The sequence below is a fragment of the Triturus cristatus genome, chromosome 5_2 (genome assembly GCF_964204655.1).
Source record: "Triturus cristatus chromosome 5_2, aTriCri1.1, whole genome shotgun sequence".
NCBI lineage: Eukaryota > Metazoa > Chordata > Amphibia > Caudata > Salamandridae > Triturus > Triturus cristatus.
This window is the reverse complement of record NC_140588.1, coordinates 990,722,446-990,747,711: the sequence shown is the minus strand read 5'-3', so window position 1 is coordinate 990,747,711 and position 25,266 is coordinate 990,722,446. Positions and strand designations below refer to the sequence as shown.

Below are 25,266 nucleotides of genomic sequence, written 5' to 3'. Positions count from 1 at the left end.
GCAGTAACTATGCTATAAAACAATATGTTACAAGTGCTCTTAGCAGCAACATATATTTGATTGAATTAGCTCTTGATTTATGAAAGAAAGAAAAGGGAATCTTTATTGTGTATGCCAAAAATCAGAACTAAATATTCTTCAGCATTTTAAAGTTGCATTGGGACTGCATTACTTTACGTTTAAATATATATGTGGCACTCCGGCCTTACCAAGAACTTGTTTTCGAAAGCAATATATATATATGACTACTGACATAATGAATGAACTTGGAGTTTGTTTATATGCAGATATTAGTAGTAGTATTAGCTAGAGATACTGCAGTTAATTTAGGTATCCTGTTATTTTTTATGTAGAATGTTTAGTATCCCGATAGCGGCAGCTATATTGATTACATTAGTTATTTAAACAATGTAAGTTGGTTAATGCTTACATCATTAGCTATCACTTCTATGGAACCACGCAGATGGTATTGTATAAGCATTCCACGTGGCTTACCCCATAGTGAATAAATGTTACCTAAGTGGATAGAGGCTACCATTTAAAAAAGAAAATAGGTTGTTCGTAGCGCTTGTGTTGCATAGTATCTAGGTCCTTAAGTGTCACTTTACCTGCATAGGGAGAACTCAGGATAACTAACTCTCAGAAAAAGCTGAGGAGAGCCCAGAAAAATTTAAACTGTTTGAGGTATAAAATGGGAAGTGGCAGTATCTCCAGTCCTACACAAAGCCAGTGACCCCCACTCCCCCCCCCCCCCCCAAGAAGCAGAAACCTAGGCCAGAAAGAGAGAAATGTGGCACAAATAAGTCATGTCGATCTGACAAAGACGTATTATTAAGGTAACTGCTGCAGAGTTTAAAACGGAAACTTTAGGTAGAGACATCTCACCTAGTCAAAGTTGAAAGCTGAGTATTTTCGTCAGTGATGCACCAACAGTGCTCTAGACTCACTCTGATGAGGTGGGAAAAAGAGGAACTGACTTCAGCATGCATGCATGTTCTAGATGTCCTGACATCCTGGGTGGGTAGCATTGTGGCCGAGGCAGCATGGAGCCAGCTGGCATCGCTGGAGATCCATTGCAGAACAAAAAAGTTTCCAGATTCAAACTGGGATCTGAAGGATATTCATTGTGTGAAGAATCTACAAGAACAAGTATCCATCAGATTAACTTTTTTTTAGGACTGGGTTTACAAACTCACCTTCAGGACATACAGATGTCTCAACACAACCCAATTGCATAATAAGGTGAAATGTGATTGACGGTCAGAAAAACACTGTATTCAATATCAGAGACCTCAAATCACCCCAGTCTCAAACAGCTCATCCATTATGAAATACAGAGCCAAGTTATGGTCGCATCAGGAGGACCACTGCTAGGAGAAAAAGTGTCCGGAGCCCCGTAAGAGAGCAGACAACCAAGAGAACTTTAGAAAGCAAACTTTGCATCTGGGAACACTGAAAGGGCAACTTGCAACTTTCACAGTACCCAAACTAAAGTCTTAGGGCAGGGTGAAATCCAGATTTAGCATAACATCCACTGACTTGGCATTTCAGCCATAATGCCAAGTGATAAACACTTAAACAGCAGGCACAGGGATGGTTACATCTGCTAGAGGGCCACATCTGCTGTCCTGTTTGAGAGAGACCACCAAGCCCGGAAACGCCAATCAGTCGTTATCCATGCAAGGCTAGGTATGCTTAAACAGGGATACAACATCATCCATTTCTGCTGGAATAGGCCCAGTCTCATTAGAAACTAAAAGGAAGCAGAGTAGCTCAGTTGCAGAAGATGCAAATATCAATTCCCCCTTGCTTTGTAAAATCTCAGTTTCAGCAGAACAAGATGAACAGAAATTAATGGAAGCGTATGTGGATCATACCTCCTCCGGATGCCCACCAGCCATTAAGTGAAATTCCTTTGCGCAAACCGGAGGGGCACTCATTGTTTACAGGAGGGAAATGTGTTGACGTCTGGCAGAGAGAAAATGTTCACTACTACACGTCAGCTGAGGACCCCGTAAAGTTGTTAGGTGCTTCCACACAAGCACTGAACGAAATAGCTCAATGAGTTATAGACCAATTTGTGAACCAAAGCCCAATTAGACAGGCCCAAGCTCATGGTGCACAGCAAAAGGATCCCACATTCTCTTTTTGTTGATATAGTGCATGACTGTTCTGAGGTCCTTGACGACCGGTACCACACACAGTACCCCCTTGCTCAAAGGGGATAAACACCTCAGGGACTAGAAAACGCCCTTAGCCCCAGGAGATGACGCTGTTGTCTGGTTTCTCGGAGAAGCTTTTGGACTGAGGACAAAAGCATCCCAGGCTAAGGTGCAAACAGTTAAAAAATGGTTCTCCATAAGAAAGCTGTCCAACTAACTCAACCACTGCATGCAAACACATACAACCTACAACTCATCTCAAATAGAGATCCATTTTCACCTGAGGTTGCATTAGAATAATCCTCCAGCACATCTAATGAACAAGGAAAATCCAAAATGCTATAAGGCTCAATAGCATCGAAAAAGAAAACCTACAAGTCAGTTCCCAAACCAATATATTGAAGTGCAAACGCCCTCCCATTGAAGAAATGTCTCCAGCAACACTCTGATTTATTGGAACCTGAAAGTTATCAAGAACTCAGGCATATTGGCTAAGAGCGAGGTTTTAACGCATAAATGATGCCTGGGGAAGTTGGTCAGTAACCAGGAATGAAAATTCACCATAAAGACCCAGGAATCCAAGCACTGGTAGATAAAGAAAGTCAAACTGCCCAGATGAAACACCATCGACACCACGACCTTACTGTGGGCTCCTGGCACTGTTCTGCTATTTCAATACCTGAATAACCTGGGCCACTATTTTGAACTTGTCCTTCTGCAAAGCTATGTGCACCTAGTCCAAGCAATGAAGGTCTCTCACTTGAATCTCTTACTGATGTATCGGGTGTAGTAGCATAAGCCACCATGCTGCAGTTGAATGAAAGTTTGAGCGTCTTGTTTTGGAGAGATGCTTGAAACACCATAAAATAATCATCAAAATAAGAGTGACTGGTTGATTGGGGCCAGGACTGATTCCTAATGCAAAGCAAAGAGGTACCACTTCGGATTATCTGCAGGACCATCAATCAAATCAATCTGAGGTTACTTCATTTAAGGATTTTAGAAAGTAGAACATTTTACATTTTTCCGCAACTGTGGACGCATGGCAGGGTAAGGAACTGCAGTAAAGTGGTAATAACATAGTAATGTCTTATGTTGCTATTCACCAACATCTAGTTATTGCACTTCACATAGGTTCTAAAGCTAGACGTTTGTGCAATGTGACCCCAGCAAACAAATAATAAGCAAATACAAAAGGCCCTCACAAAAATCTAGTGCAACATTTTAAGAAAAAAAAAACATAACAAGGAGAGGTCTGCATCCCAGATTCTTTGGAAAAAGAAAACTGATGTTATAAGCAAAGGGTGGAGCCTTTATGGAGCAGTGTCACCCTATCTGGTGATGCCTTCAAGATTCTGCAACCAGAGTTGCTTTGGTGCTATTGAGTGCACATTGCTGGGATGAGAAAATGTTCTGTGCCTAGTCTGATATTCAGGGGATGTTTCAATAGTATAGGAATTTATGCAAATTATCATTGGTTAGAAACATGCATTCTAAACGGTGCTGGGACTCCAAACCTCTGCTTGCTCCACTAACATGTTGGGAAGAGGCTGGAAGGGAACAGGCTCCAATATTGACGCCTTAAAAAACAGACGGGAAGGGCATGTGCAACACAGGGGGCTGTGGAGAAGAAATGTATACTTTTCACAATATTTTAATTATTTTTGATTTAAACACAAAGTTCGAAAATGGAGGCATGGTGTGCTTCCCCAAAAATAAAATGCAGGTATAGTTGACAACATCTACTACTTATGGGGAAAAGCACACAAAGTCAGAGATGCGCTTTAAACTGCAGAGAGAGCTGATGATATATACCGAATGAGTTGATGCAATGGGGAAGACATGATCAATATGTATGGGTACACGTTAGCATTATGATATGACATCAGATGCCTGATTTTGATGTTTCTTGTTTTCTATGCGATGTTCTTGGTCATTAAAAGCAATAGAAAATAAACAAAACTGTTGTATCGGGTCTCAAGCAAGTAGCCACAGCACTTTGCAAGCTGGATTTTCTAAATCTATATTAGGGTTGGAAAACACTGCAAGTAAACTCCTTTTTGCCAAAATGTGAAGTCTGACTGCAGTTATCACATGACAATGGGCTACTTTGCAGCTATTGATGCAAATGATCAAGGCCAAAAGGCGAACATCCGTGGCAGTCTTTCCGCGTTTCAATATAGAGACTGGTGGAAGAAGCCTGTACACTAGTTAGTATGGAGACTTCGAGAGGGAGAGAAAGACCAGCAATGGACAAATGGGTGGGAAGCATCTCAATTTGGTTGGGATGTAAAGCAATATGACTATGAGCTACTCTACCGGCCACTCAACAAAGCCAAATCTAATAAAGCTGCAAATTACATGCAATCATACAAATTTAAAATCAGACCAACTATCTAGAAGCTCACCCGGATCCACTGCCTCCGACAATCGCCACCTTGTGTCCTGCAGGGACTTCAAAAGACAGCCCGTTGAGTACCTTCTGACCCTCCAGGTACTCAAAATAGACATTATCGAATGCAATGGTGGCTGTCTGTGGGGTGATCAGCAGGGCTGGGGCCAGCTGTTTGTTCTGTTGAGGAGGGAAAAAATATACTTAAAATGTTGATTGTGGTTCAGTTTTAAATTATCATAAATAGGAGAATAATTTGTTCAGAAAGGTAAAACAAAATGATAAAACAGGACATCAAAAACAGCCCCCTCAGGAACTGTACATAATCACAAAAATAAATAGCCAATCAAACTCACACAAGCGCTCAAGGCCACGAAACATACAGATAGTGCAAACGATTACTTAAAGTAACACCCCAATATGAATGGAATAGGAAATATTGTGCTCCTTCAAACATTTAAAAAATCATGATTAATTAAAAGGAAATCAACGCTTTCAATGCAATTAAAATCCACCTCGGTAAGCTCTACAGGCATTTGTGATATTCTATTTAATATTGGAGGACAGGGGTGTGGCCGACTGGCAAGTAAGCAGTCGCTCACTGCACCAGGCATGATTGTTACCAATCCTGCACCTTCTGATGTTTGCCACTGCTGGAGATTGAGGCAAGGTGGATTCGAGTGGAGCAGGGAAGAGAGGACGAATCCAGATGGCTGACTGCTAGTAAGAAATTGTGTTACTGGTTGAGAGAGCAGCAGCGACCACAATCCTTGTCAGGATGAAGTCACAAGCAACCTTAGATGGTCCTGTCCTCAACCTCTAGTAGCTTGGAACAGAGCAGTCAGGTTTAACCTACAGCAATGTGTAAAGTATGTATGCAGCACTTCCAACAGTAATAAAGTGAAACATAACAATAAAAAAATTTTTTTTTAAAAAAGCAAACCAATTTTGAAAATGAGAGTACAATCTTGTAAATAATTTATGGACAAAGTGACAAACATCCAATCAGTAGAATCGGAGATAGGCAATTTCGAAGATTTAAGTTAAAATAGCGTCAAAAAGCACAAAAAGCCAACTGTGGTTATCTGGTAGTGCCAGACCGGGACACGTGCTCAGGCGGACTACGATGGAGTGCTGGCAAGCTACAAGGACTCAGTTAGGCCCGCTGAACAAGAGTACTTTAAATCCTGATTGCAGGGCGTTATGAGGTCTTCATCAAAGATCCATTGTGCAGGCGATGCGAGGTACTGATTTGGAGATGCGTTGCATAGTAGTGGTTACAGGAGGCTACAATGTGAGGTCCTGCATGGTCGTCTGCATTGTTGTCAAGGATGACGTAGCCAGGGGTTTGCGATGTGAAAGCTGGAGTTGAGGATGCGTTACGAACCGGCTGGCTCTGAAGAAGCAACAGGCTTTCAATAAGGATTCCTGTGTCATCGTTGAGGGGCTTGCAATGTGAAGGCCTGCGTCAAGGATGTGTTGTGCAGTGGTGGTTCTGATGAGACTGCGATGTGATATTCAGAGTTGGGGTTGCGTTGCACAGCAGTTCCAATGCAGAGAGGCGATGCGACGGGCATTGGCACTGATACAGTTTTGGCAGGGCAATGAGGCGCGCTGTGTATGTTCTGCTGGGACTGCAGTTGGGCTGGCAGAGCACCTCTAGACCCATTTTCAAGGGGTCCACGACTGGGGTGGCACCACTTAGAAGGGTAGGACTCTCAGCTGGCAGAGTCCTGGTGCTGGATACAACGTTGCTGGAGCCTGTTCTGTTCTCGAGGCTCTGATCAGAAGGCCAGTCAACTGGCCCTTGGAGTCGCTCTGGTGGTATTAGGTTCAAGATGCAGGTCCAGTCCTTAACTCAGGCACCAGGGCTCCAGAGTAGCAGGGCTTCTGAGTCTTCCACAGGTCCAGAAGTGTACTGAAGAGCTGGGTCTAAAGGTCCATTATTTATACCTGGTGCCCACTTTGAATTAGAAGTTCTGTAGCCTTCCATCCCCGAGGTGATTTGATTTTCCTGCTTCCCTGCTCTGCTCCCAGCTCGTCTGGTGACACAAAAGACTAGTGAAAAATCCTTTGTGAGAATGTTCAGGCAGAGTCTTTGTGATGTGCAAATGTGGTAGGTGACAGCTCTTCCCCTTAATTAAGACCAACAGCCAACTACACCTAGCCATGTGCCCCAGGCACAGGCACCAAATGGTCAGGACAAGAAAATGTCAACCTTCTAAAAGTGAATTTTCAGTATTGTGACTTAAAATCAGACCTTACCATTAAAGATGCGTTTTAATTATAGTTCTTCAGACACCAAAATCGAGCCTGTCTACCTGCTCTCAATTGAAAGTTACCACTTATTAAATGTAATAAGGAAACCCAATGTTAACCGATTGGACAGGTTGGTCTTGCAGTAGTAAAAAAACAAATACAAGTGTTTCTCCACAGCAGGACATGTAAAACTTAAAGGCACATGTCCAACTATTTAAATACATGACACCCTGCCCTATGGGCAATTTAGGAGCTACCCAACGGGTGATTTATATGTATTAAAAAGAAAGCCTTGAGTCTGGCAAACGGCGTATTTTGCCAGGTTGAAATTGATGTTCACAACTGCACACACAGGCTGCAATGGCATGTCTGAGACATGTTTAAAGGGCTACTTAACAGGGTGACATAATCAGTGCTGGAGGCCCAGTAGTAGCATTACATTTACAGGCTCTGGGTAAATATAGCACCACTTTACTAGGGACTTACGTGTGGATTAAATGTGCCATTTGGCTGTAAACCGATTTTACCATGATTAGAGGAGAGAGCACAAGCACTTTAGCACCGGTTAGCAGTGGTAAAGTGTGCAGAGTCCTAAAAGCCAACAAAAACAGGTTCAGAAATCAGGAGGCAAAAACTTTGGGATGATCCTGCAGAGAGGGCCACATCCAGTAGTGGTGATGTACGCCAGTCAGGTGGGAGGCGGTAAATAAACAATCTACCTGATCTTGTAGAGCCTTCGAGGAACATCACATCAACAATTTCTTTGCATGTACCTTCATGGACTTGAGCACTACCTGTGAGCTCGTTGCACGCTTATTTACACTTAAAACAAAAAATGTACGTTCAGTATAGTCACGAATTAAAACTGAAAAAAACACTGAAATTCGCAATTATTCATTAGAAATGAAATCCATCTTTCCCACAAAAGCCATGCAAACCATACCTAGGCCATGGTTACTGGTGGTTGGCTATAACTATGCCCTGCACCTAATCTGCTGTAGCCATGCAGTGAGGATTAGACACAAGACCTGGTCTGTGGCCAGTCCTTCAACTAATCCACCATGAGTAGCCAAAAACTACAGCACACAGATAAAAGCCAGACACAACAGGAGTTGGCCCTGGGCAAAGCCTTTGGCCAGGCCCAGGACCCAAACCACCATGGGCAAATATGCAATGCTATGCAGAAATTGTTTATTTGTGGCTCTCAAAATAACTTTTTGGGGGGTGTTTTAAGGGTGTTTTTCACTTTTTTATTTCACAGTTTTTTTGTGTTGGAAAGATCCACCTATAAACGTTTGTTTTTATTGAGGGGCTGCTTTATACTAAATCTGTCAAATCTATCTAATGTATAAATCATCTTGTTCTGTTCACCACACAGTACAGAGCAAAAACCTTCAGGCTCGCCTTATTCTGTTCTCTGCTCAGCATCTCCTCTGAAACGCTTGGCAGAGTTTCACCATCCTCAGCGGTGGGCCTCTCCAACTGCCACCTCCACCTGCCACCTCAGGTGTCACTGCATGAACCGAAGGAGAACAGTTATCGGTGGCCGTTGAGCTACTATTTGCATAGCTTGCAGATCACCATGCAAGCATTACATTTCTTACTGACTAGGAAATGACTGAAAATTTCCAAAACAATGGAGTCTTTCAAAGCCTTCTTTGCTTCCACAAGCTCCGTACTGCAGATCAGTCTCAATCTGTTATAGTCAACTGTTGCGCACTCTTTTGCTGCACGCTGTTTAAAACAGTCTAATCTGGATTTCTGTAGTGTCGCCGAAACAACTGCTCAGGTCTCCATTTCTTTTCAAAATGGTGAATGTGCCTCTTGTTGCCAAGGAAAAGGCAGTTTATGAAGAGATGTGAAAAATCTAAGCTCATCTCCAACCGGCCAATAAGAAGCTCAGACAGGCCTTTAAAATGTAAAAACATCAACACTAGTCAGGTCAAGGACTGTGAATTGTGTTATTGGCGTGGGTCCTGGGTGGGCTAAAGCAGGCTCGTACAATATACCTCTGTGCTCAGTGCTGAAAAGGTTCTGCACTGATCACAATCAGTGCAACAACACTCTAAATTCAAGCCAAACGATTACAAAGGGGTCAAATACAAATGCTAACACAGAGTACATGCATGCATCTGATGACTGTTCTCCAAACAAAAAACGTTACGGGTAAAAGCGAATGCAAACATCCGATGAACGCACACATGGTATTAAGCCCGATAAAATAAACGAACAAATCTGCAGGTTATACGTTCACCCATGGAATGCTTTTGATGCTATTGACAGATAATGTATATTTATCGTTGCCCAACACAATATTACTCATTTTAGAGGACTCAGAAGAATAAAAGGATGAGTAGGCCCGCTGGGATTCCAGCCTGGGATTACAGGGGTCTGAAACAGGCATATGGAGTGGATGCATTTTTAGGTCGAAGTTTACCAGTTGCGTAAAGATTTCTTGTGGGTATTCTGAGAGCTTCCCTGGGAATGCATTCCACCCACTGTTTATAATTGGCTTTGTGGTTTGTAACTCACATTTTCTGGCTTTCTATTTGCGGACTTTATTAGTTTTAAATTGTTCAGCATGTCTGTCTTTGTCCCAAGGAGCACAGCCTGTTCACCATCGCTACTTCTATTCTTACATGAGTCCACGCTTTCTGTAAACAGGCCCTTAACTTTTCTTCTTATCTTGTCACATCTGCTGTGCGTTCAAAGATAGAGGTCAAAAGCCAGGCTCTGTCTTCTGAGGGAGTTTGGTGTTTACTTTTCTTTCTCTGACTTCAAAGTGAGAGGATTTATACGACAATCTAGCAGATACTGGCAAAGAAAAGCTTTTTTCCCTAGCACACAACAAAATTTAAATGTCTGTAAATTAACTGTTGCAAATATTTCAGAATATATCAGGAAAGCACAACATAACATGTTTTTGTAATTCAGAAGTGCGGTGAAAACAAATATCCTAATACGATCAAAACAAATCTGTAAACTAGGTGATGCCTTTTCCATACATTCTCTTTTGTGCGCCGTATAGTTTTATCAGTAAAACTGTATGTGAAAATATAATGGTCTTTTCAATTGAAAATGTTTTGTTTAAAGGCAGGACACTACCACACCATGCATACTGCATTCTACACCACTACACTCTCCGACATGACAACACTCCACTCCAATCCACTTTAGGCCACTGTATTCCACTCTACACCGCTCTATTCTGACACTCTACTTTATTCCACTCTACTACAGTACAGTCAAACCAGTCTAATCCTCTCTATGCCACTCCACTCTACGTTACTCCATACCACTTTACTCCACTTTACAGCACTCCACTGAACGGCCCTCAAATCTACATCCCTTCAGTGACTCTGTACTTGACTCAATTCTACAACACTACACCACTTCTTTTCACTCTATGACAATCTACTCCACCCTATGCCTCTCCACGACCCTACGCTACTCCACTCTTCAATTATATGCCATTCTGCGACACTCTGCGGCATTCCACTCTATGCCCCTCCACTCTACTCTACTCTACTCCACGACACTCCAGTCCATAACACCACAACACTCTACTCCCCTCTTTGACACTCCACTCTATGACACTCTGCTCTATGCCACTAACTTTAAGGCATGCTGAACAGCAGCCATGAATGTGTTCACCATGGCTAAAACACATTGGCAAATCCAACTGCTCTTGCATAGGTGAGACCTATTGGCATTGCCAATGCTTGTTCTACTAAGCCACAAGACCTGGACGCCCAATTTAAAGACATTTTGACAAGCACAAGAATAAAGATGGTTAATTTAAATATTGTGTGCATAGTTCAAGCCACAATGGAGGGGTGATTTGTCATTTCATGCAACATTTTTGGTGCAAACACGGCGTCAATGTTACCATTCAGCTTTTCAATAGGTTTAGCATTCCGTACAAAACAGCAGGGGATCATGTGTAGGAAGAGCGGTAAACCTTTGGAGTTGGCACTTTGAGCACTAGTTACCATTGGTGCTTTACTGATAATGATACACAGATTCTTCCACACTGTGGGGCAATATTATTGCATTACAGATGCCGCACTGTCGCATAATGGAACTGATTTCCTGCATCTTTCAAAATGTGCTCAAAATGAAAAACTGTGCGATGATCACACATTGTCCTGTTTGTGCAGTTTTGGAAATGTGCACGCCCTCACTTTACATGCAGACAGATCTAAACATAGATCTGTTGTTCGCTGGCTTAATTACACCTAATCATAAACTACCTTTGAACACGCACCAAATGCTGGAGGAAAAAATATAACTTTGGAGCTCTCATTACTGCCAATTCTCCTGCTCAACACCCACTGCTGAGGGAGCCTTGCTAGACCCTGATCCTGCTATAAAGAAATGCTTCATTAGCAAATCCTTTATTTTCTATTCTCAGCTACAGGCTATTGCTAATTTAAGACCGCACAAGTGTGTTAGCTATCAACAAGACCCTGGCCTACTGGTGATTCTTATAGGTTTGCTTCCTTATCATCAGAAGGGTTATCAACTGTGATTTACCTTACCATTATTTTGGAAGTCTCTGACAAATCGACATCATATTTTAAAACCTAATGAGCATCACTATACGTGGTTTGATGAGGACCGTAGTATCAAAAAGAAAACCTGTGAAGAAGCCCAACGAAAGCGAGATCAGACCACACGCTTTTCGGCTAATGATGCACTTCGCGAAGCCTTCCCGAAGCGAACAATTGCGTTATCTCAAATCTCAAAGAGGTTACTTGACTGGCTTGACTCCAGGTAGTTTCAATCACTTGTTGCCTGTGGTGATCACCAGCTATACCCCCATGTGCATGTTGAGGTATTTATGTAGAGCGACTCTCGTGGTAGGCAATATAGCACTGTAAAAGACTATACATGATCATATGACTCAAGTGGGGACCTGTTAGTTATACAAGAATGTTACAAGTATTTGCATTTGGATTACATTTCACAAATTTACAATTTTTAGGCATAGGCAGACTAGGGGATTTGGCACAATCGCACAAATTTCAGATGAGTGCCATAGTCAGAATCAGAAACCAAGGAACCTAGGATTCAAGTCAGTAAATGATCAACTTGCCACATCAGCTGACTCCCACATGTGTAGCGATTATAGGGTGATATTTGTTGATGATGTGCATTGGGAATCCTGCTGAGTTTGTCATCGAGTCTATGGAGCACACAGTCTCAGGGGAGCCATTGATTATTTTCTTAAGTGGTTAAGGTGGTTACCTCTCCCTCAGATTGTCTACAGCACAATTTGAATTAGCTGTGTGAGGATATAAATTGGACACATTCAAAGGCTTGGGGTCACCTTCAGTGCTATTTTAAGCTACTAGAAAGATATATTCATCTGTAAGGCTTAAGCTAATTCTCATTTTTAAAATGCGTTGATATACCCTCACATTCCAAATTTGGCCCATCTCATTGATAAGTGCTATGACAAAAATATTTGGGAAAGTTGTCCTTGATCACACTAAATTCTGACTAGAATGGCAGTATTGTTTTACCTCTCCAAGTTTGGTTTACAAAGAGAGTGAGAACACTAGAGGCTGGCTGCATGTTCCAACTTCATGCAGCAAGAAATGGTCTGGTGCCCTGTAACCCTCTCCACTGACGTAAAATGTGCATGAAGGGGACCGGGGAGCATATAGTGTTGCAGTGGCGGGGGGGAATGCACACTCATCTATTTGCTGCCATGCTAAATACATCAGGGGTTGTATTTGGGTAGTGGAGGCCTCTCTGTGCCCAATGTTATGAGGCTGTTTCTTGGCCAGAAGTCCTACACGGTTTGAGAAAACATTCTTGAGGAAATCCCAATCACGCAAAGGACAAGGTAAGGAGAAACATGGGCATGGATGTATGAGAGGGGTACTACTATGAGGGTGACAATTTTGAAAATGCAGAAAGTCAGAATGGATGGGCCTAGTAGAGGTGCTGTGGCTTTCTCGTTATAGACTTGCTTGTAGTCTAGCATAAAAGGAATGTAGCAAAAGGAAGCTTGAATATTCACTTAGTATAGATAGAGCTACCTACTGCCTTTGTGCTACCATGAGCATTTAACATGAAGCCAGACACCCAACCATCCACACGAATCTCAGAGACTGGTTAAAGGTTTGATGTTCGTAAACTTGTGAAAGCAAAAAATGTTCTCAGAATTAAGAGAACCTGCAGAAGTAGTTCTAGACCTCCGACAGTCAATGGCAGTAAAATCAAACTGACAAGTTCACCTTGCAGTGCATCCTTTTAATGGGAGAATTCTTTGCATTAACTCTTTAGGATCACCTCCAATCCATGGCACCAGTAAGAACTGAGCCAATGACGCAGACGTCTTAAAGAATTCTAATTATCAATTCCTTTAATAAAAACATACATAGAGTGGGCCTAGCTCCATCCAGAGCACTATTACTCTCTCGCCTCATGCTACTGGCCTTTCAGAAGGGCTTCTAGTGGGATGTCTGAGTGACCACTTCACATCTGAAAAGTACAATCAATCGTCATGGTGTTTGTCACGATCAATTCCCCATCTCACAGGCACTCTATACAGAAAAGAATCCGTTTTGCTTCTTTATTTCTCAGCACCTCCAAAGCCAGCAGGTTAAGTTTTGATATGATGGGCATCGCGCTCTGTATTCATGTATGCATCTCTGGCTGAGGACTATTCTAGTGCTTCAGGTTGCTTGAAAAGAAGTCTCAGAGAAAGCTGTCTCCAGGTTGCACCGTAAGTATTCATGCATTTCCTTTGCTTCATTAACCAGCTCATCCCATACAGTTCTTGATCAGTTTCAGATGGTTCATGAGACATTTTGCATCTTTAAGGACTTCAAGTGTTCCTTGGCAGCAAACACGTCCTAAAGAAGATATTGTTTTTCTTCCACCTTCACCTTTCACTTGGCAGGTCCAGCAAATGCCTAGCCCTCATGGAAAAGTTCCAAACAAGCTTGAATACTTCAAATGAAATCTTCGGCATAGTGAAGGAATTTACAACCCCTTCGGCCAGTTCCACGACCATCACCCTTTCACAGGAACTTTGCACCCAACCCTTGCTCTACTTTCCAAACAAAATCAATACAGCCTACAACAACTTTGCCCACAACCAGACCTCTTCACCATCGAAATCCTCCACTCTAATGACAAAAACTACCCAGAAACCATCCAGATCTGCAGGCCGGTCATCATCACACTAGAAACTGCAAACACTATGTGAACCTCCACTCAAGACAGAGCCCCTTATTATCCTTGACCACACTTCATTTTCACAAAAGGACTGGATCCCATTTGCTTAGCCCTCACACCCATTCTCAATGCCTCTCTCTCCGCAGCCACCTTCCTGGACTTTTGGAAAGAAACTACCAACCTACCACTCCTTAAGAAACCCTTGACCAAGCCAAGAACACTGGCCAACTACAGACCTATCTCTCTTCTCCCCAACTAGCCAAAGTCCTAGAAAAGGTCATCTACACCAGACTGACCTCATTGCGAACCACCTCCTTGACCCTTCCCAATCCAGATGCAGACCCAGCCAAAGCAAAGAGACTGCTTTAGTTGCTGCCACAGATGTCATCTGCCTCATCATGAACAAGAGGCACACAGAGGCATTCATCTCTACTTCACCTCTTGGCTGCATTTGACACGGTCTTCCACCGCATCCTCATCAAACGCCTCCATGAGACTAGAATCCGTGGCCCAGAAATTCAATAGATCAACTCCTTCCTCTCAGAACACACCCAGTCGGCTAGTTCCGTATTCATCAACCACCTGCAACTTGATCTGTGGCATCCCTTAAGGTTCCTCACTAGGCCCCACTCTGTTTAACATTTACATGACTCCATTCACCAGCATCCTTCACGCACACAAACACTCCATCATCTCATATGCCAATGACACACTTCAACATCTGCATGTCAGGGGTTGCGGAATGGATGAAAATCATCTGCTTAAAATGCAACACTGATAAAACATAAATGGACCTCTTCGGAAAAAATACCTTTCTCTGGTTTTCGGCCTACTGGTCACCAGAGTTAGGACCATCTCCATGTCTGTCTAACCCGGCCAGAAACCTATGCATCATGATTGACAACTGAATCTTTATGACCAACCAAGTCAACACAGTTGCATCCACCTGCTTCCACACACTCAAGCAAGTCCTAAATTGGTTCACACTGGACACACAAAGGTCCATCAAACAAGCTCTCATTACCAGCAGACTGGCCTACGAGAAAGCCAGCATCACCTCCCATATCACCAAGAGGCTCCAAGTCATACAGAATACAGCTGCAAGACTCATGCTCAAACTACCACACAGTGACCACATATCGAAATGCCTCAAGGACTGCCACTGGCTTCCAATCCACAAACATGCCTTCTTCAAACTCCTCACACACACCTACAAAGCACTTCAGAACCAAGGCTCACCATACTTAAATAGCTGCATCCAGTTCCAGACAAAGGCCAGACACATATGCTCAGCCAACCTCTTCCTCCTCATCCGTCGAGCCAGAACCAGGCACGGTGCCATTTCCTACCTCGTCCCCATGGCCTGGAACAATGTCTCTTACCACATAAGTGCTGCAAGCTATATCCTAGAGTTCCATAAAAAATGGAAAACCTTGCTCTTCCAATAGGCCGCAGACAAGTCGATACCCCCCTTCTAAGGCGCCAGGATACCTTCCCAGGTGATATGCGAGTCATACAAATAGGCATTGTATTACATAACAGGGCAGAGGATCCTTGCCTACATTCCTGACTACGCATACCTGGTCTTTGATTTCTATGAATTTCACCGCCTTTGTTTCTATAGGTGGAAAAGGCTGACAGAATAGGTGGATGGGAGATTCACCATACCCTTGTTTCTTTTTACTTGTTACAGCCTGCAGAATTCTCTCCTCACACTTAGATCTAGTACAACAACCAGCATCATTGGGCCTCCATTTCCCTTGTGGTGCACGTTTCGATGCGGTCATCCTGGGACAATATTCAAGGGGGAGAGCGGGAACCTGGGGTATGCGCCCTAGCATCTTTGCTGGACTCCTGCCTACAAATGTGCTGGGGTGCAAACGCTCACCGCCATCGAAAGATTTGCCTCATTTTCTATCCTATCTTCTCCAACCATGCCTCTGTCTACCTATGGGTTTTGCTTCATGTCACCTGGTCACAGAGTCCATGGCTCTGTCCCATCCCTTTGCTGCTCCAGACTGCATGCAGTCTTCTGAGTTTATTTCTTCGTCTTCTTGCATTTGCACCACAGAATTTAGCTTATGAGAATCAGTGCGACGGTGGGACCTGCTATCTATTCTTTTGCAGGAGCGTCAAGATAAATGACTTGAAGTACGAGGCGGTCCCTTCTGGGGACATACCTTCAACACAGTCTAAAAGCTGCCACGTGCCTTTCTGCGGAATGAAAAGTTCCAAACTGTCTTAATTTGTTATTTTTTTGCCCTGTTTTGGATTTAATCACTGCCCCCCACCACTCACAATTGGGGCTGATAATTTTCCTTGTGCACCCACCCCTCTGAAGTGGGTGCCCAGAATTTTAAATGTCTAAATTACATTGCTGACTGAATTAAGAAGTACCCAGAAAGGCATGCGACTATTTAAATGATGAAATATGGACAGCCAGTTAGAAACTTTCTGCCTCACTGTGCCAGGAAGACTCACATTTCGATACCTGCATCGAAGCAGAACCCCGAAGGCCCTCCTCAAATCACAAGTCCTAACCCCGACTGCCGAAGACTGTCCATTTAAGACTAACAAACGAGTAGGGGTCGTGTGCCTGGAAATCATGAAACTTAACCCCTTCGCCGCGGCAGGAATTCCGCCGCGGCGCTGGGGGGGGGTTTGGGGGCAGCGCGGTGGCGCTGTGCTCGTGACGGAACCACTCCGTCACGAGCCACGGTTGAGCTGTGTTCATGACGGAGTGGTTCCGTCACGTCTCCGCCCACTGCGCTAATCGCCCGCACAGGCGGGGAATTAGCGCCGCGTGGGCGGAGCGGCCGCCAACGGCCACAGCATGACAGAACCACTGCGTCATGAGCACAGCGCAACCGTGGCTCATGACGGAGTGGTTCCGTCAAGAGCGGGGAAGGGGTTAAAACACATTAAGAGTAATTGATCACCGGCAAGAGGATGCTTGGTCAATTTAATCCGATGCTTCGCTGCCTCGTCCGGTTCAAATGTGCTGCCAGCATGAACCTCCCCCTGGCGAGCAGCCCAATGTCCACCTCTAGAAACGACTCGAGCTGGGCAAACATCGCAACACTAAATAATCTATTCACTTGGAGAGCAGAAACAGTTGTTCTGCAGCACACACAAAGTCGGATTATCCACTCATGAAAGGATAGTACTGAATGTTCCAAGTATTTCCTCAGAAGAGCCCTCTGCGCTTGGAAAAATGAAAACACGGGCGAAAAACTTCTGCTGTGAAATTACAGCTTTCAAACTGCACATTTGAAAAATAGATTATTATTCAACATAATGATCAGCAGCTATGATTGCAGTATTCAAGTGTACATCTGTCTGCTTCTGATGCAGTCGTAAAATGCTATGCACCAAATACATTTCAAACCATCGATTTGCACGGTTTTAACAAGACGTGCATCTGCACAGGAGTTGGAAGCATGGTCCGACAGCTAACGGGAGTTAAACAAGGTGTTTTTTCCCATTGAAAAGCATGCACCGAACTCTTGACACCAGCCTTTCCAGTTCTTCACCTTCATGGGACAAAGGTTACGTAAGCCAGTGAGAGCAAGACCAAAAATGTGGACTTGAGGCAAGGGAGTAGCCAGAAAATTAATATACCCCGACCTTGAACAAAAGCTCTTATGACACAAAACAAGCGAAGCAAGGCATCACAACCCTCCGAAGAAGAGTTGCTGGTCTGTTCCATCCAAGCTTTATCCCTTCATCCACCCACCCACTAGCTGCTATCCACCATTTCATTTTTATAATCGATCATCCATCAGTTTTTCATCCATCATTCAGTCTGTTACCATTCCATCCATCCATTCATCAGCCCATCCATATCCAAACCTATCCATCAAACCATCCAGACATCCATACATCTCCCTTCATTCACCCATCCATCCATCCATCCACTTATCCATCCCCCTTTCATCCATCAATCCTTTCAATCAATCCTTTCACTCATCCATTCAACCGCCCTTTTATCCAGCCATCCATCTACCCTACCTTTCAGTCATCCGTCCATCTTTTCACTCATCCATCCATTCACATTTTTACTTGGTCCATCCAGCCTTTCACTCCCATCATACGTCTTTGCACTCATTCATTCATACTTTCACTCACTAATTCATCCTCTCTCTCATTAGCCATCCCTCCACCATTTCTCTTATCCATCCATGCCTTTCACAAATCCACCCTTACATCTATCCTTTCACTCGCTCACTCATCCACTCATCCACTCATCCATCCATCCATTCACTCACACATCCATCACTCACACATCCATCACTCACACTCCCTCCCTCCCACCCGTTCATGTTACTCAGGAGCCTTTATCTGCCGAGCTGCAGACAGACGAGGCCCATCAAAAACCTCACCCGCGCTGTAGCTGCTAAAGCAGGGGGTTGACGACGCCCCTTACTTGGGATGGGATGTTTGGTGGAAATGAATGTGCCAGTAGGAGGTGGCTCCATCGAGGTGCCTTCGGAGCAGGGAACGCTGCAGGCTGCTAGGATCAGGGATGGCTGTGAGCAGCCAACCTTCTTGAAAGAGATTCCAGACTGAACAGGAACACAGTTTCACGCGGGTTCAGTTTCAGGAAATCGACTGTCACTTTTCAGGGCCAAGGATCTTGAGCTCCCATTTGATTTTGTGGATTTTTGGTGCTTTATGATTTACTGTCACTGGCGTGCTCTCATCAAGGGTTCTATGATGAGAGCAAGGGAGGGAAATGCTAGTGATACAATAAAGAGGCCTTTGCAGTCAAGTAAGCTGCACAGACACCATGCCAGACACTAATTTGCATTCTTTTGGGTGCAGATGCCATTTTAGCGTGTAGTGTCCATGCAAAGGATAGAAGCAGCAGATCAGGTGATCTTCCAAGCAAGGATGACCCAGAGCAGATCAATAACTCGGAGGAGCAGATTTCAACGCTGCTGAAGGGTTTCAAACAGATCACAGACCTTCCTCAGTTCGAAGCTCCATCTGTTTTCTCTCGGATGTTTCCCATGTAGCAGAGGTTTGTGATGGGGCAGTAGATCAGGTGGTGAGAAAAGAGTCAGACAGCAGTTTGGCATGAATTAACTGGAGCTCACCCAAAAAGAGGAACAGAAAGATCCATGGCTGTCTTCCTAAAAGAACATGGGCCTAACACAGCTGGTGGAATGGAGGAGCACGTTACTTTACCAGCTCAAGGGAAAAGGCGTGAAAAAACCCAGAAAACCAGTGTTTCATGATGAATTCGATACTGGAGTTGTGGGGCTGAGAACAATGATAGTCTCAGAGTTTACTCTGATAGAAGAAGGGTTGTTCGGTAGGTAGGGTGGTTAGAGGTGCCTTGGAGAGTATGGGAGATCTGTGAAGACTGCTTTAAGCCCTATAGGTTCCTTGGTAGATGTAAGCTAATTTTGTAGTGATGGGAAAATTGTCAGATGGCGAGAGGTTAGGCTTTTTCACTACCGTCCTTTAAGGCACGTGCTTTGAGCCTATGCCCACGCAGCAGATGAGTAGAACAGGTTACCCCTCCCCCCCATGCAGTTGTGGCAGACTTGGCACTGAAAGTGTGGGCCTGCAGGCCTTCGGGGTGGTTCTTGGCCAGTGCATGGCAGAGTTTGATACAAAGGACTACCCACGAAGAGCTGAACATCCATGTGATGATCATTCATACAGTCGATGTAAAAGCTCAGAGCTCTTTTAGGATCTATGTGATGGAGCCTCTCCTCTTTCAAGGGGTGAGGCAGAGCCAAAAAAGCTGGCAGGGTAATCAATTGGCAACATGGAAGAGAGTCACAACCTTAGGAAGAAAGGAAGCTCTGGTCTACAGTACCAATTTGTCGGAATAAAGGTGGTGTTCGGTGATTCCACCGAAAGCACCTAAAGGTAACTCACTTGACATGCTGACATAATTGCAAAGAGGAAGGCGGTCTTTAGAGTGAAGAGTCATAAAGAACAGCTGTACATCAGCTCTAAATTCATGACAAATGCTAAGACCAAATAACATCCCATTGTGGCACAATAAACAGTTTGGAGGAAAATATGCGAGTCAAACTATTAATGACACGCATAACAACCAGAGACTTAAACAATTATGGTTGATCAGGAAACCACAAAAAAGACTGAAGGGCAGATAGACAACCTTCCAATGAGCACCTCCAAGACCTCAACGGGCCTAAGAAAGAAACAACAAAAAGGAAAATCTGGCATATAAGGGGTCAGTGTAACAGGCCCCACACCAGGCAACAAAATTGTCCCACCAACCAGTCAAAACATATTGGCAGGGCATCTAGCCGCAAGGATTACTCTAATAGCAAGCTGAGTATGTGCGGGCTTCATGTTTCCTCTCAAAATTTCTGCTGGGCCCAATAAAACAAAACCAAAGGGGATGATGGACGGAGTGTTGAACATTGCAAGCACTCACCCCCAGTCAACTGATCTGGGTTTAATCCATCACCATTCTTTAGCTCACTCCGCCATCCCAGTTCAGACATGGCCATATGCAAATCAGTCTGACCCTGTGCCTCATGGGAACAGTCCAGCCCGAACTGCCAAGCCAGGTCTTCCCTGTGTCGTACTTTAATATTCGGGACCACGTAGGGAACAGGGCCCTACCCCTGTCTATCTTGGTATTAGCGAACCGCAAATGGTAAATGCGGCATGTACGAGTGCTTTACTTATCGTTCTAGCTATGAATGCACTGTGTACACGTTATTCTGCTGCACTACGCGGGTTCCATTTTGGAAGCAGTGGCCATCTTGTCATTGCCCTCACATAGGCTATAATGGAGCAAATACGGGCCTCACAGTACATGGGCTTCTTCTCTGACTTCTCTGTGACCTGGGCAGCTGGCTCTGCTGCCCCGGGTCAAACTGGTCTCACGAGCTCCCCTTCCTCTCTCCACCTGTGATTAGCATCAGGGCTTGACCCGTCATAAAACCCTTTCATTCTACACAAGCCCCTGGCTAATCTCTTTCGCACCTGGCTGTTCCTGCTTTATGACTTGGTTCCCAAAACAGGAGATGCTCATGTTTATTGGGGGGATCTGTTTACATGTAATGTGGGATCTGAACCTTGTTGTATAAATCATTGTGGGCTGGCCGAACTGGAATGTGGGATGGTCATCATGACTCTGCCTTTCCTTTGTAATGTACACTTGCATATTGCCGTATCATAAAACCTAGGAATGTATGCTTGAGGCAGGAAAAAGGGTATTTAAGATGAAGTCCATTCCTATGATTTTCAGCAGTCTCCTGAGAACATACACGCTGTTGTACTTCTAGGATACCTGTCATTGGTCTGCAGCCAATAAACGATTCTTTGACTTCACCCAGAAGACTCTGTGTTTCTGTAGGTCCGGAACAGGGTGAACCCAGAAGTCATAGGGTGTGTGTCCCTGCACCGCTGGGTCTAAATTACCCAGTACTTCAGTTTGGCGCCCAACTCGGGACGATTTCAGCGGTACCAGTCCAAGCCAGAGGTTCGTGAGGAGCTTCGTGTGGAAATTCCGGAGGAAGGCCGCCACTTCATCGACCCCTGCATGTCGACGTGGTCCGAAAGTCTTTTCTGCGAGGTTCTCCGCGTCCCGACGGCTACGAAGGACTGCTGCCCTGATTAATCGACCTGTTTTGGACCCTTGACGAGTTTGAGAGAGCGAAACAATCGAGAGAGTCTTCTGGCGACGCCATCGATTAGCAATATTCAGTTAAGTATACGTGGAGCGTCTCCCATTTGTTTTGGTATCCCTCGGGATCGTTTGGTTTGATTTGGTAATAGGTGATTTGGTGTTTGCAAACCCCAAAGCCAGAGGACTCGTGTATTCACGAGAATATCGTAATCGATAATCCTTTGACGTTTGGATCTAGACTAGTGAGCGAAGATGCCTGGTTCTAGAATATTTGGTAGAATATTTTGTTTGGGTTGTGGAAGAGATTTCCAGCTGGAAGAATCATGCCCGGTTCCTCCGGTTGGAACTCCAACTTATGAGCTCTATGTAAAACATGGCGTAGGCCCCATTGCATATAACGAAGTATGGATCCACTACACCAGAACAGACGGTGTTTTAAAATGGCCCCAAAATGGTAGTTTTGATACCGATATTTTAGATAATTTGGAAATTAAATTGTTTAAGAAGAAAGCCCGGCCGGCGATGTTTGACTCTTTCCGCTTATGGCGAAAGGAAGCCAAACAGAAGGAAATTAAGCTAGCGAAAAAGAATAAGAGAGAGAGAGGTATGTCAGTAATGCAAGCAGCTGTACAATTTAAAGACAATGAGGAGGAGCAGATGAGCGAGCAATTACACAGGCAGCGTAAGTTAGGGATTGACAAATGTTATCCAGCTTTGCCACATTCTAAGCAGGATGAGTCAGAAGAAAAGGAGAAAGATCCCCTGATGTCACATTTGTTGAGTTCGCCACCCCCGTATGCTCAAACTGCCACGGCGCCTCCCCAGCTTGTAAATATGCCACCTCCAGTGCATATACTGCAAGCCTCGCCGCAACCGCCAGTTGCTTTGCAACCAGTTCCTATTCCTGTAGCGCAGTCCTCTCAAGCGCCTCCGGTAGTGCTTCCAACTGCCCCCGCACTTCCTGCGACTTTGCTTAATCCAGTAGCTGCCTCCCCTAACACTCTTCCTTGCACCACTCCAGTACCCGTTTCTACATCCTCTTTTCTTCCCTCTGTTTTTCCCCCTGTTTCCGCTTCAGCTTCTCCTTCAGCGCGACAGCGCTTAGCTAATGTGGTTACTACATTAATGTCGCCCCTCTTTGAGTCATCTGGTGCGACTCCTGGTTTGCAGCGTAAGCAGTTGCGCAGCCAATTGCCTAACCCTGATGAGAAAAAGGTAATAGACAGCATGGCGCGTAGATGGATTGTTTTCCCTTCATTATATGATGTGGAATCAGTTGTCAGCGTTTTCCATCAATGGGATGCCCCAAAACAGAGATATGTGTTTGAGAAAATGTGCGAATTTCTCTGTGAAGAATTGGAGGATAGTGGTAAAAATCCGAGCCCGCAGGAGTTGTGTAGAGTGAGGTTCGATTTTGGAACTGGTATAATTGTGGACCGCGAAGTAGATAAAGCAGTTGCGGTTGTATTGTCACTTAGGAATGACGATTGCCAACAGTCATTGTTTGAACAAGAGGTCCTTGTGGGGAAAAAGGCAAAAGCGCGACAATACCCCATGAGAGAAGTTCCCCCGGTATGGAAGGAAGCAGTTGCAGCTGTCGGTAATAACCCCGCTGTGCCAGCGCATTTCCAACGTGTTTGGGTGCATGTTCCATGGAAGCGCTCTGAGGTGTTAGCGCTTAAGCAGACATTACCCGATCCCCGTAAAAACCCAGCAGGTTATTATAAAGAGTTGTCACAAACAGCAGGATCATGCGTTATGAATTTGGCAGACATAGACATGTTGTTTGGTAATGTTGTTCCACAGCCTCTATGGGGGTCAATACGTAATGCAGATCACGATGCAGAACTAGGGGATACATGGGCTAACATTATTGCTGCTGATACTAGACAAACTGGTGGCGCGAAACCTGAGCCTTTAGTAGCTGAACTGCCTGGTAGAATCATCACATATATGAAGACATTAATGCCTGCAATGCGCGTAAATTGGGACAAGTTATCTGCGTGTAAACAGAAGAAGGATGAGACAGTGTCAGACTTCTTTACTAGGTTTGAGGAAACGTTTATTGACCACAGTGGGCAGGATATGAGTACTGAGGGTGGCCAACGGTTATTTGTGGATAAGTTTGTGCAGAATTTACTTCCTGACCTGTGTAAAAAGTTGAAAGATTCAGAGAGTTCTTGGGCTGTTTCTTCCTCAGCGCAAATACTGGCTACTGCACAGTATTATGAAAATAGAGATAAAGACGAGAAAGATAGGACAGAGAAGAAAACAAAGGAATTAAAGACAAAGGTCCTTTTACAGCAGGCCTATCCACCACGTGGAGGTCAGAATAATTATAGGCAACCCCAAGGTGTTTATCACCAACCCCAACAATTTCAGAACAATCAGCAAATGAATGGGTATTATCAACCACGTGTCCCTGTGGGTCCCAACCAATGTTCATACTGCAAAGAGGAAGGTCATTATAAATATAGTTGCCCTAAATTAATGCAACGGAACGGTAATGTGTATGGCGCTAGAGGTAGGGGTGGTCAGCAAGCTCCTAGAGGCAGAGGGCGTGGAAGTGTTCCCCAGAACGCGCGTCCTCTTCCGCCCCAAAGCGCCATTAATAGCTTTGATCAGCAAGCTAACGCGACTAGTAATACGGCCCAGTATTACAATAATGATTATTATGTGGAGGACGGTGATGCAGAAAGTAGTGATTACTAGGACAGCCATAGACAGAGAGAGGGAGTTGTTTCAGTGCCAGTGGATCAGAGTGGACCGTATGTTGATGTGACTACAGCAAATGTAACGGAGCCTTTTCTGCTAGACACTGGTGCTGCAAAGAGTTCAATCATGCATTCAAAACTCCCTGGCGCACCTTTGTCTGGCGATATAAATGTTTCAGTAGGTTTTTCTGGCGCCCCGGTTAGGAACCCGATTTCTAGTCCCATGTCACTTTCTGTTGGGCCTTGCGAGCTGAAAGCACCCCTGATTCTGACAACAGGTTGTGGTGAGAATTTGCTGGGATTAGATTTGTTGAAAAGATTGCATGCTACACTGTACTGTTCTCCTTCAGGAGTACAACTTACATTAGGCAAGAAAGTGATTTCCCCAATGTACTTGTCTAAAAACACAATGCCACCTGAATTGTCATCCCTTCCGGATGCCCTTTGGGCTACTGGTCCCAATGACGTGGGCCTCTTGGAGATACCGCCATACGTGGTGACTTTAAAGACTAATGTCAGACTGCCACGTATTCCCCAGTACAAAATCTCTAATGAAGGCCAGAAAGCATTGTTAGACATTGTCGGCGACTTGATTAATAAGGGTGTGATTGAAGAGACAAGAGGCAACGTTTGCAATAGTCCGATTTTACCTGTCTTAAAACGAACGGACCCTTCACAGCCACCTGTTTACAGATTTGTGATTGATCTTAGAGAGGTTAATAAGATTGTTGTGCCACAGTTTCCGGTTGTCCCTGATATAACTGCCTTGTTAACGATGATTCCAGCCTCTGCTGCATGGTTTTCAGTGATTGATTTAAAAAATGCTTTCTTTAGTATCCCAATTGCAGAAGAGAGCAGAGACATTTTTGGTTTTAGTCTGGGAGGCCGAAGCTTCCGCTTCAAACGCGCTCCCCAGGGCTA

At 44.4% G+C, this 25,266-nt stretch overlaps 1 protein-coding gene across 1 annotated transcript in view; it reads right to left on the bottom strand.

Annotated features, from left to right (window-relative positions):
- Nucleotides 1-25,266, bottom strand: part of ABCB7 (ATP binding cassette subfamily B member 7) — an 801,099-nt gene that overhangs the window by 168,255 nt on the left and 607,578 nt on the right. Inside the window, exon 11 of the mRNA XM_085608245.1 lies at nt 4,571-4,734. Coding sequence (XP_085464371.1) covers nt 4,571-4,734 — 164 coding nt within the window. The remainder of the gene's footprint in view (nt 1-4,570; nt 4,735-25,266) is intronic.